At 40.4% G+C, this 14,981-nt stretch overlaps 1 protein-coding gene across 15 annotated transcripts in view; it reads right to left on the bottom strand.

Annotated features, from left to right (window-relative positions):
* The window catches only part of EMCN (endomucin), a 187,676-nt gene that overhangs the window by 67,320 nt on the left and 105,375 nt on the right, over nucleotides 1–14,981 (bottom strand). For 9 of the 15 annotated variants that reach the window (XM_045019565.1, XM_045019563.1, XM_045019570.1 and 6 more), the window contains 3 exons: nucleotides 9,068–9,121; nucleotides 6,021–6,074; nucleotides 2,510–2,557 (listed from right to left, as the gene is read on the bottom strand). In XM_045019565.1, the coding sequence (XP_044875500.1) occupies nucleotides 2,510–2,557; nucleotides 6,021–6,074; nucleotides 9,068–9,121 (156 nt within the window). Of the gene's footprint in view, nucleotides 1–2,509; nucleotides 2,558–6,020; nucleotides 6,133–9,067; nucleotides 9,122–14,262; nucleotides 14,462–14,981 lie in introns of those variants that run through there. The other 6 variants (XM_045019577.1, XM_045019573.1, XM_045019572.1 and 3 more) reach the window with 4 other exon arrangements.

Here is a 14,981-nt window from a genome sequence, read left to right as displayed (position 1 = left end):
GAGAGGTGATTAAGAAAAAACAGAAAGCCTATAAGGAGTGGAAGATGGAAGTGATCAGCAAGGAAAGCTACTTTATTGAGGTCAGAACATGTAGGGATAAAGTGAGAAAGGCCAAAAGCCATGTAGAGTTGGACCTCGTAAAGGGAATTAAAACCAATAGTAAAAGCTTCTATAGCCATATAAATAAGAAGAAAACAAAGAAAGAAGAAGTGGGACCACTAAATACTGAGGATGGAATGCAGGTTAAGGATAATCTAGGCATGGCCCAATATCTAAAAAAATAGTTTGCCTCAGTCTTTAATGAGTATAATGAGGAGCTTAGGGATAATGGCAGGATGACAAATGAGAATGAGGATATGGAGGTAGATAATACCACATCTGAGGTAGAAGCCAAACTCTAACAGTTTAATGGACCTAAATCAGGAGGCCCAGATAATCTTCATCCAAGAATATTAAAGGAACTGGCACATGAAATTGCAAGCCCATTAGCAAGAATTTGTAATGAATCTGTAAACTCAGGGGTTGTACCGTATGACTGGAGAATTGCTAATGTAGTTCCTATTTTTAAGAAAAGAAAAAGAAAGTGATCTGGGTAACTACAGGCCTGTCAGTTTGACATCTGTAGTATGCAAGGTCTTGGAAAAATTTTTAAAGGAGAAAGTAGTCAAGGACATTGAGATCAGTGGTAATTGGGACAAAATACAACATGGTTTTACAAAAGGTAAATCACGCCAAACCAACCTGATCTCCTTCTTTGAGAAGGTAACAGATTTTTTTAGACAAAGGAAATGCAGTGGATCTAATTTACCTCGATTTCAATAAGGCATTTGATATGGTTCCACATGGGGAATTATTAGCTAAATTGGAAAAGATAGGGATCAATATGAAAACTGAAAGGTGGATAAGGAACTGGTTAAAAGGGAGACGACAATGGGTCGTACTGAAAGGTGAACTGTCAGGCTGGAGGGAGGTTACTACTGGAGTTCCTCAGGGATCAATTTTGGGACCAATCTTATTTCATCTTTTTATTACTGACCTTGGCACAAAAAATGGGAATATGCTAATAAAGTTTGCGGATGACACAAAGCCGGGAGATATTGCCAATACAGAGAAGGACAGGAATATCATACAGGAAGATCTGGATGACCTTGTAAACTGGAGTAATAGTAATAGGATGAAATTTAATAGTGAAAAGTGCAAGGTCATGCATTTAGGGATTAATAACAAGAATTTTTGTTATAAGCTGGGGACGCATCAGTTGGAAGTAACAGAGGAGGAGAAGGACCTCGGAGTATTGGTTGATCACAGGATGACTATGAGCCGGCAATGTGATATGGCCGTGAAAAAAGCTAATGCAATCTTGGGATGCATCAAGCGAGGTATTTCCAGTAGAGATAGGAAGGTGTTAGTACCATTAGACAAGGCACTGGTGAGACCTCATCTGGAATACTGTGTCCAGTTCTGGTCTCCCATGTCTCAGAAGGATGAATTCAAACTGGAACAGGTACAGAGGAGGGCTACTAAGATGATCCAAGGAATGGAAAACCTGTCATATGAAAGGAGACTCAAAGAGCTTGGCTTGTTTAGCCTAACCAGAAGGCGGCTGAGGGGAAATATGATTGCTCTCTATAAATATATCAGAGAAATAAATACCAGGGAGGGAGAGGAATTATTTAAGCTCAGTACCAATGTGGACACAAGAACAAATAGATATAAACTGGCCATCAGGAAGTTTAGACTTGAAATTAGACGAAGGTTTCTAAGCATCAGAGGAGTGAAGTTCTGGAACAGTCTTCCAAGTGGAACAGTGGGGGGAAAAGACATATCTGGCTTCAAGACTAAGCTTGATAAGTTTATGGAGGGGATGGTATGATGGGATAGCCTAATTTTGGCAATTAATTGATCTTTTACTATTAGCGGTAAACATGTCCAATGGCCTGTGATGGGATGTTAGATGGGGTGGGATCTGAGTTACTAAAGGGAATTCTTTCCTGGGTGTCTGGCTGGGGAGTCTTGCCCACATGCTCAGAGTTTAACTGATTGCCATATTTGGGGTCAGGAAGGAATTTTCCTCCAGGGCAGATTGGCAGAGGCCCTGGGTTTTTTTTGCCTTCCTCTGCAGCGTGGGGCATGGGTCACTTGCTGGAGGATTCTCTGGACCTTGAAGTCTTTAAACCATGATTTGAGGACTTCAATAGCTCAGACATAGGTTAGGAGTTTGATACAGAAGTGGGTGGGTGAGATTCTGTGGACTGTGTTGTGCAGGAGGTCAGACATAATGGTCCCTTCTGACTTTAAAGTCTATGATTCTATGAATTAAGGTTTCACAGGCAGCTCCGAGGAGTTCAGCACAATTCTCTACTGACATTTATATTCCAAAACCAAAAAAAATCTTCCTTGAAAGCATACTCAAGTTTGTGCTGTAGAGAATCTCTCTCATTGTCTTACATGCACAGCAGGTGACAGAGACCGCTGAATCCCAGGCAAAGTGAAAACATTGAGAGCTTACCTGAGACATTTATACTACTGTTTATAGTAATGGTTGAATCACTGGAAACTGAAAAGTAATATAAAGGATTGTGTTAGTGCAAACATCTTCCAGGTCTGTTTGGTGCTAAAATATGAGAGGAGTTAATGTGGATACAAAGCATTTGTAACATTTAGGAGCATAATGTTTTCCCTTATGTTCCCAAAGATGTGCAGGATTTAGCTATACCACTTACATTCACAGCAAACTGAAATTAGTGGGCACTGCATGGCTAAATCACATGGAAGCATAGGGGTTTCTGTTGTAATGCTTGGTGGTATAGAATTATTCTAGTGAACCACTGATTTGCTAATTTCTCCTGAAGATGGCTCACCACTTCTTATTCAATTGTCCATGCTCTAATTCACTCACAATGGAATGAGAGCTACACCAACTGTAGGCCTTGTCTATGTTTGAAAGACCTAGTGTTCTCTTGCTGGTATGGTTTATACCAGTTCCCCAACCAAAATGAGCTCGAATGGTAAATGTAACTGTTGTTACACTAGTCAAACTCCTAACCCATATAATTACACTAGCAGAAATTTTAGGTATAGGACAGCCTTAGTCTCATAAACAGTCCATAATTTGTTGTTTAGAGTATGGTCAAAGGAATGGGAGACAAATAACAATACATGGGCGTGCAGCATATTCAAGGTATCTTGTGTCATCATCTACACCAGTGAAAAGCCAACTCTTGGGAGATTATTACAATAAATGGTGCTTTTTTTTAAAAGCACCAGTGGCTGGAACCAGGTAATTTTGTGAAAATCTTAGCTTTGATCACAAAAAATTTCCAGCCTTCATGGTTGTGGAGAAAAGTTCTGAGAACATGACCCAAGTGCACATTAAAGGCTCAGAAATTAGAAGACAAATTTAAAGAACCACCAAATTTATATATTTTTTTAAATCTTCTGATTTTAAATCTTTTTTTTTTTGCTTGAGTCATGATTTTTGCATGCTGGGGCTGTCAATATGACTGCACAGTGAGTGTACAACACTACTTTTTTACACCCACCCCATACTGCTGCCAATGACTGCATAAGGTGTGGGGCAGCAGACAATCAGGGCCATGATAATCAAGTTTAGGCGGAAGAGATCGGCTTCATTAGTGAATAGAATCAGCAGAGAGGCATTAAATCATCACACAGTGTGACATCCTGATGTTTGGCTTTGCATCATGACATATTGTGATGTATTAACATTCTATGGTGTAGACATAGAGCAGCACACTGTTATTATGACGTGACTCCATTCATAGTACTCATGTCGTCCCCCTGTATTGGCTGCTGAGTAGAGCAGTCAGCTTTGTTCCTTTTGCTCAGCACACTGCACTCGCATTAGCATTTCTGAGATCAGCCAGATTGAGAGAGCTGAGATATGACTTGTAAAGTATTAGCTGATTAGAAACCAGAGGAATCTGTGTGCTCTATACTATATTATAGATCTGTGAATGGTATACTAACAAAGCTGGCCTAAAATGGCAGAGTCATTCTTTCCTTGCCCATATCTCATACTAGGGCAACAAAGCTCTGTTTAGACACCCCCTTTTCTATTAATCTAGGCTTTGCTTTGTAAAGTATGCAGTATATTGATAATTTGCTAATTCACATTTCTGGAAGATGCTAATCTCGATTTTTCTTTTCCATGGGGAAGGTCTCCAAACAATGGCTCCTTCTGAAGAAAGGTTCCTATTCCCCCAATTTTTTCATAGCCAGAAGTGCATCCTTTCACTTTACGGAAATGACTATCAAATAAGATGGAATATGGAAATACCTTTAGAGACCTTGGAGGGAGAGGGTCAGATATGGGGCTTTTAAAAATATAGGAGAGCTTAATTTTTCACCTTATTTTATCATTTACTTTGTGCCAAGTGCATGCAAAATGATAAAGGATGATTTAGTAATATTTCATGCCCACTTGGCACAGCTGTAAATGGTGACACAAGGCAGTGGGGAATCCAGCTCATTGTATGGTCTTAAGAGGTGGTTCTCCCCGCCCCCACCATTAGTGATATCTGGTCATATCTGAATTGGTGGGCTAGAAATAAAAAACTCTGTATTCTACAAACCCTTGAGCCTCACGGTCCTCTCCTGCAACCCCATTTGCGTACCATTTAGTGACTAGGTTCAAGCTGCAGCATATGGTGCTAGCTCATTGCATTACCTTGCTATGCACAAATTTTTTAATCTGAGCTGCAAGGCAATAAGTGAAGTCTAACCACTAAACTTTCAACATAGTGCACAGGCTTTGCAGCCTAGCAACTACTCTTGATGTTAACACAATCAAATAGTATAATATCTATGTACCTCTTTGAAAGTGCAGGGTAAAGCACTCTATGCTAGAGGCAGTCATTGTGTCAATTTTCTCTGATCTCCCTTGACATTTTCCTCTTGGTAACTAAGTGAAACATTTCTGCCCTTCCCACTGATACATTACTGACATAAAAAATTAGTTCTCAATGGGGAATCATCATCAAACGGTGTGTTTATCATGGGGTTCCCCATGGATCAGTACTAGCCCTGATACTATGCAATATTTTCATCAATGATCCGAAAGTAGATACATCATCACAGCTGATAGAATTTGTGGATGACACAACAATTGGTGGTATGATGGGCCCAGGACAAGCATACAGAGCTATTTGGATGACATGATAAATTGAGTCCATTCGGATAAAATGCATTTTAATTTAACCAAATGAAAAGTTATACACCTAGGAACAAGCAATGCAGGCCATGTCTACAGAATGGGGGTCTGTACCCTAGAAAGCAGTAACTCAGAAAAGGATTTATGGGACATAGTGGTCAAGCAACTCCACATGAGCTCCCAGTGTGATGCCATGGTAAAAAGGGCTTGACTGTATAGACAGAGGAGTAGTAAGTAGGGAAGTGATTTTACTTTGGAATACAGCATTGGTGAGACCAACTGTAAAAAAAGATATTGAAAAATCAGAAAGGGTGCATTACAAAGCCACAGAAATGGTTTGAGTGCTGGAGAAAATGCCTTAAAGTGAGAGATTTAAAGAGTTTATTTAAAAGAAGGTGTGTGGTGACTTGATTATAGTGTGCAAATGCCTTCACGGGAAGAAAATACCAGGTACTAAAGGTTCTTTAATCTAGCAGAGAAAGGCATAAAGAGAACCAAAGGCTGGAAGCTGAAGCCGGACAAAATTCAAATGAGAAATAAGGCACACATTTTTAAACAGTAAGCGTGATTAATCATTGGAACAAGCTACCAAAGGAAGCATCTATTGATGTCTTCAGATCAAGACTGGATGCTTTTCTGGATAATATGCTTTAGCCAAACACAAATGATTGGACTTAATACAGGGGTAGCTGAATGAAATGTAATGGCCTTTACTATACACTCGGTCAGATTAAAAGAGCTAATGGTCCTTTGTTGCCTTCAACTTCAGGAATCTATGAAACATCATTGATTAATGTGTCTGTTCTAAACAGATCATAAATAAGAGTATAAAAGGATGTAGTCTTACCTGCAGTTGACTGAACAGTGTTGGATGGTGGAGTCATAGATGAATTTTCTTGTGCTGATACGTTGATAAAAGAAACACTATTAGTCAGTTACCCGCTGTTCTGAACAGATGTCTGTCAAAGGAATCATCAACAATCAAACAAGGGAGGAAAAGCGGAGTCATTCTGCAGAGCAGCTCTCTTTGAGCAACTGGTAGCAGTTTCCTTTTGATGGTTTATAGACTAACCTTTTCTTTTAAAAACCACCAATTGTTTTGTGCATTTTGTGATTCCAAGAAACATTTTGATCTCTTTTGGAGTGTGTTTTCTAACAGCCTCCTTAAAGACTCCTGCAAATTTTGCAAGTGCATCTATTTTGTGCATTCAGTTACCTGTGAAAAGATGCCTCTGCAAATTTTGCTTGCATAATTAAGAAGTTTGTTTCAAACTTTGATCTCATATCTCTTTTCTTTTAAAAGGTTTGTGTAAAGATTGTGTTCATTTGTGTAACAGCTACTAAACTACTAAAATTATAGCAACTAACTATGGGGTGTTGAATATATGTAGTCCTGGGCATATCTTGATCTGCTATATTCCTGGATTCCATTCTGAGTGGAGAAGCTTGGCTTCTTGTATTATGGCCAGATAAGTAATTGAATGAGAGTCCTTGGGAAAAACCAGGTAGGAAGCATTCAGAAGGAAACTCTTTCTTTACTGGTCTCTTCTCTTTGAACAGCATCCCAGTAGGGTGCACACTGGCACTATGTTGCTGGAATTATCATCATTCAAATGAGATGTAAAATGTTAAGTAGTGAAAAATCTCACAGCACTCTTCAGAAGGGCAAGGATATTAACCTAACTCCAGCATTCTGGCCAAATCCCCAGGTGGAAATAATCTGCCTACCTGAAATTTCCTCTTTCATTCAATATCACATTCTTCTTTTCCTCTCTTAAAATTAAAATGTTGTGTAGTTTTACAGTATGCTTGGGAAAGATTTAGCACATTTCACCAAAAATTGACTGCCTTTCAATGACAGTACATAAGGCCAAATTCTGCACACGCGTACACACACCCCCACACACACCCCTTTCTTAATAGGGGTGTGTTCATGTGTCTGCCAGTCTGTATCTACGGGTAGAATTAGTCCAATAATTTATACAGAAACTATAATTTGTTAGATTCAGTCATTGTGCCAATATTCTCTGATTTCCCCTGACATTTTCCTCTTGGTCACTCAGTGATACAGTTCTGCCCTTCCCGCTGATACATTACTGCAGTAATTCATCAAGTATCTACTCAGTCAGTTGACTTTGAGGTTCTTCTGCAGAAAAGATATGTGTCTGGCAACAGCAGAACCGAATTCACAGCCAAGCGTCACAAAACAGAGAAAGAGGCAGCTGCACAGAACAATGACAAACAAACCTGATTTCATTCTTTGCTGAAATTACAAGTTTGGTTAATCTGGAAAAGCTATTCCTGATGAACTATTCCAGATCAATACCAAGTGTGGACACTCTTATTCCAGAATAAGAGTGCTTTATTCAAAATTAGTTTAGTACATGGATTAAACTAAATTGAAATAAGGCACTCTTATTCTGGCATAAAAGCGTCCATACTTGGAAATAGTCAAGAATAGTTAATTGGCTTAAAATACATACCCTGCCTTCTTCCAAAGTAAACTTTCATGTGTAGATAAGCCCTTAGACTTTTGTAAGGCATTTGACTTAGTACCGCACAACATTCTGATCAAAAAATAGCATTATAGAATATAAATAAAGCATGTGACAAGTAGCTAAATGACTGATCTAAAAAATTAGTAGTCAACGGGGAATCATCATCAAATGGTGTTTTTATCATGGGGTTCCCCATGGATCAATATGAGGCCTGATACTATTCCACATTTTCATAATCACAGCTGATAGAATTTGTGGATGACACAAAGACTGGTGTTATGATGGGGCCAGGGCAGTCATACAAAGCTATTTGGATCATATGGTAGACTGGGTCCACTCAGATAAAATGCATTTTAATATAACCAAATGAAAAGTTATACACCTAAGAACAAGCAATACAGGCCATGTCTAGAGAATGGGGGTCTGTATCCTAGAAAGCAATAACCTAGGAAAGGATTTATTAGGGTTTAAGGATCATAGTGGTCAAGCAATTCCACATGAGCTCCAAGTGTGATGCCATGGTTAAAAGGGCTAATGCGATCCTTGGATGTATAAACCCGGGAGCAGTAAGTAGGGAGGCGATTTTACTTCTGAATACTGCATTGGTGAGATAAATACTGGAATAGTATATATAGTTTGGGAGTCCACATTGTAAAAAAGATTGAAAAATTGGAAAGGGTGCATAACAAAGCCACAGAAATGGTTCAAGGGCTGGAGAAAATGCCTTAATGTGAGCAATTTAAAGAGCTTATTTAAAAGAAGGTGTGTGGTGACTTGATTATAGTGTGTAAATGCCTTTACAGGAAGAAAATACCAGGTACTAAAGGTTCTTTAATCTAGCAGAGAAAGGCATAAAGAGATCCAAAGGCTGGAAGCTGAAGCCAGACAAAATTCAAATGAGAAATAAGGCACACATTTTTAAACAGTAAAGGTGATTAATCATTGGAACAAGCTACCAAAGGTAACATCTATTGATGTCTTCAGATCAAGACTGGATGCTTTTCTGGATAATATGCTTTAGCCAAAGACAAGTGATTGGACTCAATACAGGGGTATCTGAATGAAATTTAATGGCCTGTACTATACACTAGGTCAGACTAAAAGATCTAATAATATAATATATGGAAATATACCTATCTCATAGAACTGGAAAGGGACCCAGAAAGGTCATTGAGTCCAGCCCCCTGCCTTCACTAGCATGACCAAGTATTGATTTTTGCCCCAGATTCCTAAGAGGCCCCATCAACGATTGAACTCACAACCTTGGGTTTAGCAGGCCAATGCTCAAACCACTGAGCTATCCATCCTCCCTTGTGCCCTTAAACTTCAAGAATCTATGAAACATCATTGATTAATGTGACTGTTCTAAACAGATTATAAAAGGATGTAGTCTTACCTGCAGTTGACTGAACAGTGTTGGATGGTGGAGTCATAGATGAATTTTCTTGTGCTGATATTTTGATAAAAGAAACACTATTAGTCAGTTAACCACTGTTCTGAACAGATGTCTGTCAAAGGAATCATCAACAATCAAACAAGGGAGGAAAAGTGGAGTCATTCTGCAGAGCAGCTCTCTCTTTGAGCAGCTGATAATACTTTCCTTTGATGGTTTATGGATTAACCTTATCTTTTAAAAACTGACAATTGTTTTGCGCATTTTGTGATTCCAATAAACATTTTGATCTCTTTTGGAATGTGTTTTCTAACAGCTTCCCTAAAGACTCCTGCAAATTTTGCAAGTGCATCTATTTTGTGCAGTCAGTGACCTGTGAAGAGGTACTGCTGCAAATATTGCTTGCATAATTAAGAGGTTTGTTTCAAACTTTGACCTCATCTCTTTTCTTTTAAAATGTCATAGTTACATTTGTGTAACAGCTACTAAACTACTAAAATTGTAGCAACTAACTATGGGGTGTTGAATATGTAGTCCTGGGATATTTTGATCTGCTCTAAGTGGGTTTCTGGGTGGAGAAGCTTGGCTTCTTGTATTATGGCCAGATAACTAATCGAAGGAGAGTCCTTTGGAAAGCCACTTAGGAAGCTTTTTGGACTCTTGTCTTTGAACATCATCTCAGTAGGGTGCACACTGGCACTATGCTGCTGGAATTAAAATCATTCAAATGAGATGTAAAACATTAAGTAGTGAAAAATCCCACAGTACTCTTCAGAAGGGCAAGGATATTAACCTAATGTCAGCATTCTGGCCAAATCCCAAAATGGATATAATCTGCCTACCTGAAATTCTCTCTTTCATTCAATATCACATTCTTCTCTACCTGTCCTAAAATTGAGATATTGTGTAGTTTTACAATATGCTTGGTAAAGATTTAGCATGTTTCACCAAAAAATTGACTGCCTTACAATGACAGTACATAAGGCCAAATTCTGCCCCCCGCCCCCAAGACACACCATTTCTTAATAGGAGTGTGTGCATGTGTCCATTTGTATGTATCTAAAGGTAGAATTAGCCCAATAATTTATACAGAAACTATAATTTATAAAATGCCCTGGGATCCATCTCTAGGAAAGGGTCTCGATGTGATACAACATAATCACCATTAAAAAACTATTAGAATGAGAAGAAATGCAAAGATGAAACAGCATATTAAAATATACCTACTATAAAAATTTAGTGCAGTCACTACCCTTAAATTACCACAATGCTCTTGGGATATGGCAGTCAGGGGAAGGCCATTTAAAAAAAGAAAGTCTACACGCCAATATATAGTTTAGACAATACCACTGTGCAATTTATTGCAGAACAGCACAGGGATTAAAAGTGTACCACCACTTTAAGTGCTACACATAAATGCAATCCCAGCTTTCTTTAGCTAAAATAACGTTTAAGTGGTTGCTTGCTTCAGCCAACTCCCAAATGTACAGAGCAGCTCATCCTGCCCACGTTCCTCTCCACCCCACCTTCTCTCTGACTAAATATAGTTAGTCAGTGCCCAGCCCCTGACTTCCCAGGGCACATCCCTTTTCTAGGGTGACTCATTGCTTGCCTACAGTTGGCTCTGCCTTGATACTTTACAGGTCCCCACACTAAAGGCAGATATCTGTGATCTCTTGTTTAATTAGAATGACAGATTCTTCCGTCCTGAACTTCTGGGTGGGGTGAGAACAGTTCATCACATACCTCAATGTTTTTTTAAAAAAATACTGAATAACTAACAACAGTGGATCTAAACTCTTTCTCTAGTTGCTTGCTGTGGTATGTTCTCATGAGTGAATAAAACAGACTTGCTGAAGTCAACAATGCAACTTTAGCAAAATAAATTTATTTCACTTTGCTACACCACCATTATTTTAAAAAAATATGAGTAGGAGGACAACTGAATACAATTATACAAGAATCCAAACAGGTTTAAGAATATATAAAACAGAAAAATAGATATCTAGCCCTATTAATACAGGTTTCCAGATTTATGCCAACAATTAGAAGCATGAGAGAGATGTATGATGACCATTTTGCTGTTCGTTAAAAATACATCAGGGAAGTGAGTTGCCTAGTAAAACAGTAGTTTGGCCTTGTGCACACTGTACTTCTCACTTAAAGGCCAAAGAGGAATTAGGTCCTTATGAACAGTCTTGACAGAGGATCTAGGAAGCTCGATTTTACATGCGAGGCTAAAAGATAGATGTATACACGTTTCTGAGTTTTATGTTTTGAGTATAGGAATCCTAATGTGTTGATAGTGTCAGTGGTAACAAACTGATTTAAGAATATAATTTAAATATTGCCATAATGATATAGAACAAAGGACTATCTAGCCCAGTATCCTATATCTCACTGTGATGGGGCATACAAACCCCACACTGGAAAGGAAGGGGTTAAAAAGCTGCTCTGGCCCCACCACACATGCAAAACATGCACAGGTTGGAGAAAGCGCTTGACTCCCTCAGGGAACTGATGGGCAGGATCCCCTGGGAGAATAACATGAGGGGGAAAAGGAGTCCAGGAGATCTGGCTGTATTTTAAAGACGCCTTATTGAGGTTGCAGAAAGAAGCCATCCCGATGTGTAGAAAGAATAGTAAATATGGCAGGCAACCAGCCTGGCTTAACAGTGAAATCCTTGCTGATCTTAAACACAAAAAAGAAGCTTACAAGAAGTGGAAGATTGGACAAATGACCAGGGAGGAGAATAAAAATATTGCTCAGGCATGCAGGAGTGAAATCAGGAAGGCCAAATCACACTTGGAATTGCAGCTAGCAACGGATGTTAAGAGTAACAAGAAGGGTTTCTTCGGGTATGTTAGCAACAAGAAGGTGGTCAAGGAAAGTGTGGGCCCATTACTGAATGAGGGAGGCAACCTAGTGACAAAGGATGTGGAAAAAGCTAATGTAAGCATTGCTTTTTTTTTTTGCCTCTGCCTTCACAGCTCCCAGACTACTGCACTGGAGAGCACAGTACAGGGAGGAGGTGACCAGCCCTCTGTGGAGAAAGAAGTGGTTCAGGACTATTTAGAAAAGCTGGACGAGCACAAGCGCATGGGGCCAGATGCACTGCATCCGAGGGTGCTAAAGGAGTTGGCAGATTTGATTGCCATTGGCCATTATCTTTGAAAACTTAGAGCGATAGGGGGAGGTCCCGGATGACTGGAAAAAGGCTAATATAGTGTCCATCTTTTTAAAAGGGAAGGAGGAGGATCCGGGCAACTACAGGCCAGTCAGCCTCACCTCAGTCCCTGGAAAAATCATGGAGCAGGTCATCAAGGAATCAATTTTGAAGAAATTAGAGGAGAGGAAAGTGAACAGGAACAGTCAGCATGGATTCACCAAGGGCAAGTCATGCCTGACTAACCTAATTACCTTCTATGATGAGAAAACTGGCTCGGTGGATGAGGGGGAAGTGGTGGACATGTTATTCCTTGACTTTAGCAAAGTTTTTGATACGGTTTCCCACAGTATTCTTGCTAACAAGTTAAAGAAGTATGGGCTGAAAGAATGGACTATAAGTTGGATAGAAAGCTGGCTAGATAGTCAGGCTCAACAGGTAGTGATCAATGGCTCCATGTCTAGTTGGGAGCCTGTATCAAGCGGAGTGCCGCAAGGGTCGGTCCTGGGGCCGGTTTTGTTCAATATCTTAATTAATGAACTGGAGGATGGCGTGGATTGCACCTTCAGCAAGTTTGCAGATGACACTAAACTGGGAGGAGTGGTAGATACACCGGAGGGTAGGGATAGGATACAGAGGGACCTAGACAAATTAGAGGACTGGGCCAAAAGAAATCTGATGAAGTTCAGCAAGGACAAGGGCACTTAGGATGGAAGAATCCTATGCACTGCTACAGACTAGGGACCGAGTGGCTAGGCAGCAGTTCTGCAGAAAAGGACCTAGGGGTTACAGTGGATGAGAAGCTGGATATGAGTCAACAGTGTGCCCTTGTTGCCAAGAAGGCCTAACGGCATTGTGGGCTGTATAAGTAGGAGCATTGCCAGCAGATCGAGGAACGTTATCATTCCCCTCTATTTGGCATTGATGAGGATTCACCTGGAGTACTGTGTCCAGTTTTGGGCCCCACACTACAAGAAGGATGTGGAAAAATTGGAAAGAGTCCAGCAGAGGGCAACAAAAATGATTAGGGGGCTGGAGCACATGACTTATGAAGAGAGGCTGAGGGAACTGGGATTATTTAGTCTGCAGAAGAGAAGAATGAGGGAGGGATCTGATAGCTGCTTTCAACTACCTGAAAGGGGGTTCCAAAGAGGATGGTTCTAGACTGTTCTAGATAACAGAACAAGTAGCAATGGTCTCAAGTTGCAGTGGAGGAGGTTTAGGTTGGATATTAGGAAAAACTATTTCACTAGGTCAAGCACTTGAATGGGTTACCTAGGGAGGTGGTGGAATCTCCTTCCTTAGAGGTTTTTAATGTCAGGCTTGACAAAGCCCTGGGTGGGATGATTTAGTTGGGGATTGACCCTGCTTTGAGCAGGGGGTTAAACTATATGACCTCCTGAGGTCCCTTCCAACCCTGATATTCTATGATTCTATGAAAAGGGGAGCAGAGCAGCTCAGGGGGTGGCAGACAGTGGAGGTTAAGAGATTTATATTCAGAGCTCCTGCGAAGGAGCACGGCAGGAGTTCCTGAGGTCTGTTTATAGGGAATTGGTCAACTCCTGGAAGGAGGAAGTCACACCTCTTCAAAGGACTTTATCTTTGAGTTCAGCTAATAAATGATTTTATCCATTGGGAAGAGAGGGGCTGGTAGGAAGTATCCAGGGCTGCAGAAATATAGCACTTTGAATGGAACCTGGTGGAGAGGCTGGGCCTGGGCTCATGTACCACTACCTAGGGATTGCCAAAGACAAAAGTCTACCCTTGGTGTGGGAAAATCTAGTCGAGGGAAGGCCTTGAAAACAGAAGAGTCTGGACCACGAGACCCTGACCCAATCGGAAGCCGGGAACCCCTTGCCCCAGAGGACTACTCCATTGCTGGACTTTTTATATACCCAAAAGAAGCAGATGCAAATGAATGACCTGGCCTTAGGGATGAATTCATGCTTGACTTCAGATTCACCATACCCCCAAACATGCATGCTCCTACAGCTGTAGGTAAGCACCTGTCAGCTCTTTGAAAATGCTTACCTGTCCTCCCCATGTCAGCAGTAATCCCTAATATAGCCAGCGGTGGGAGCATCTCATGCTTACAGGGCAGCAACTTCCTCACTCAAGCTTCTCTTGTTCGTGTTCCCCTGCCACTAAATGCAGCCACGTGACCTATGACTATGGAATTCTCAAGCCTGGCAGCATGTTCACAGCATGGTCCCTGAGCAGCTTGTATCTTCTGTCAAGTAAAGAATAGAGAAGATAGAGCTTCTATGATGGGGAGTCAAAAAATAATGAAAGAGCCAAAAGGACTAAAAATAAAACATAAAGAGGGGGAAATGAGGGGGGGATAACAGGATGGTAAAAGAGGACAGAGGAAGGACAGGAGAGGTAAAGTAAAGAACAGAGGAAATGAGATGCAACGGAACTGTGTTGAGACATGATGCAAAGGGATGTGAAGGGAATGGGAACACCCATCTGCCGAAACAAGCCAAAGGGGGCTCCTGCAAAAATAGTTAGGAACCATTGTATACAGTGGTGGAACAACTCAGCAGAAATAAACAGTTGTAAATCAACAAGATTTCTTCCTCATGTGCTTATTATAAAATAAGAAAGTAAAATACTTTCACAAGCATAGAGTAAACACAAATTCCAGTATGGAGTTCAACCTACCACCCCTGGGTGTGGAGCCCTATTGTCTTAAAAATATTCCCTCCATTTTGCTTCAATCTTCACTAAAAAAATTAATTGTGAATAGA

The sequence above is a fragment of the Mauremys mutica genome, chromosome 5 (assembly GCF_020497125.1).
Source record: "Mauremys mutica isolate MM-2020 ecotype Southern chromosome 5, ASM2049712v1, whole genome shotgun sequence".
NCBI lineage: Eukaryota > Metazoa > Chordata > Testudines > Geoemydidae > Mauremys > Mauremys mutica.
Note: the sequence above shows the minus strand (reverse complement) of the source record. Positions and strands in the feature narration are given on the sequence as shown.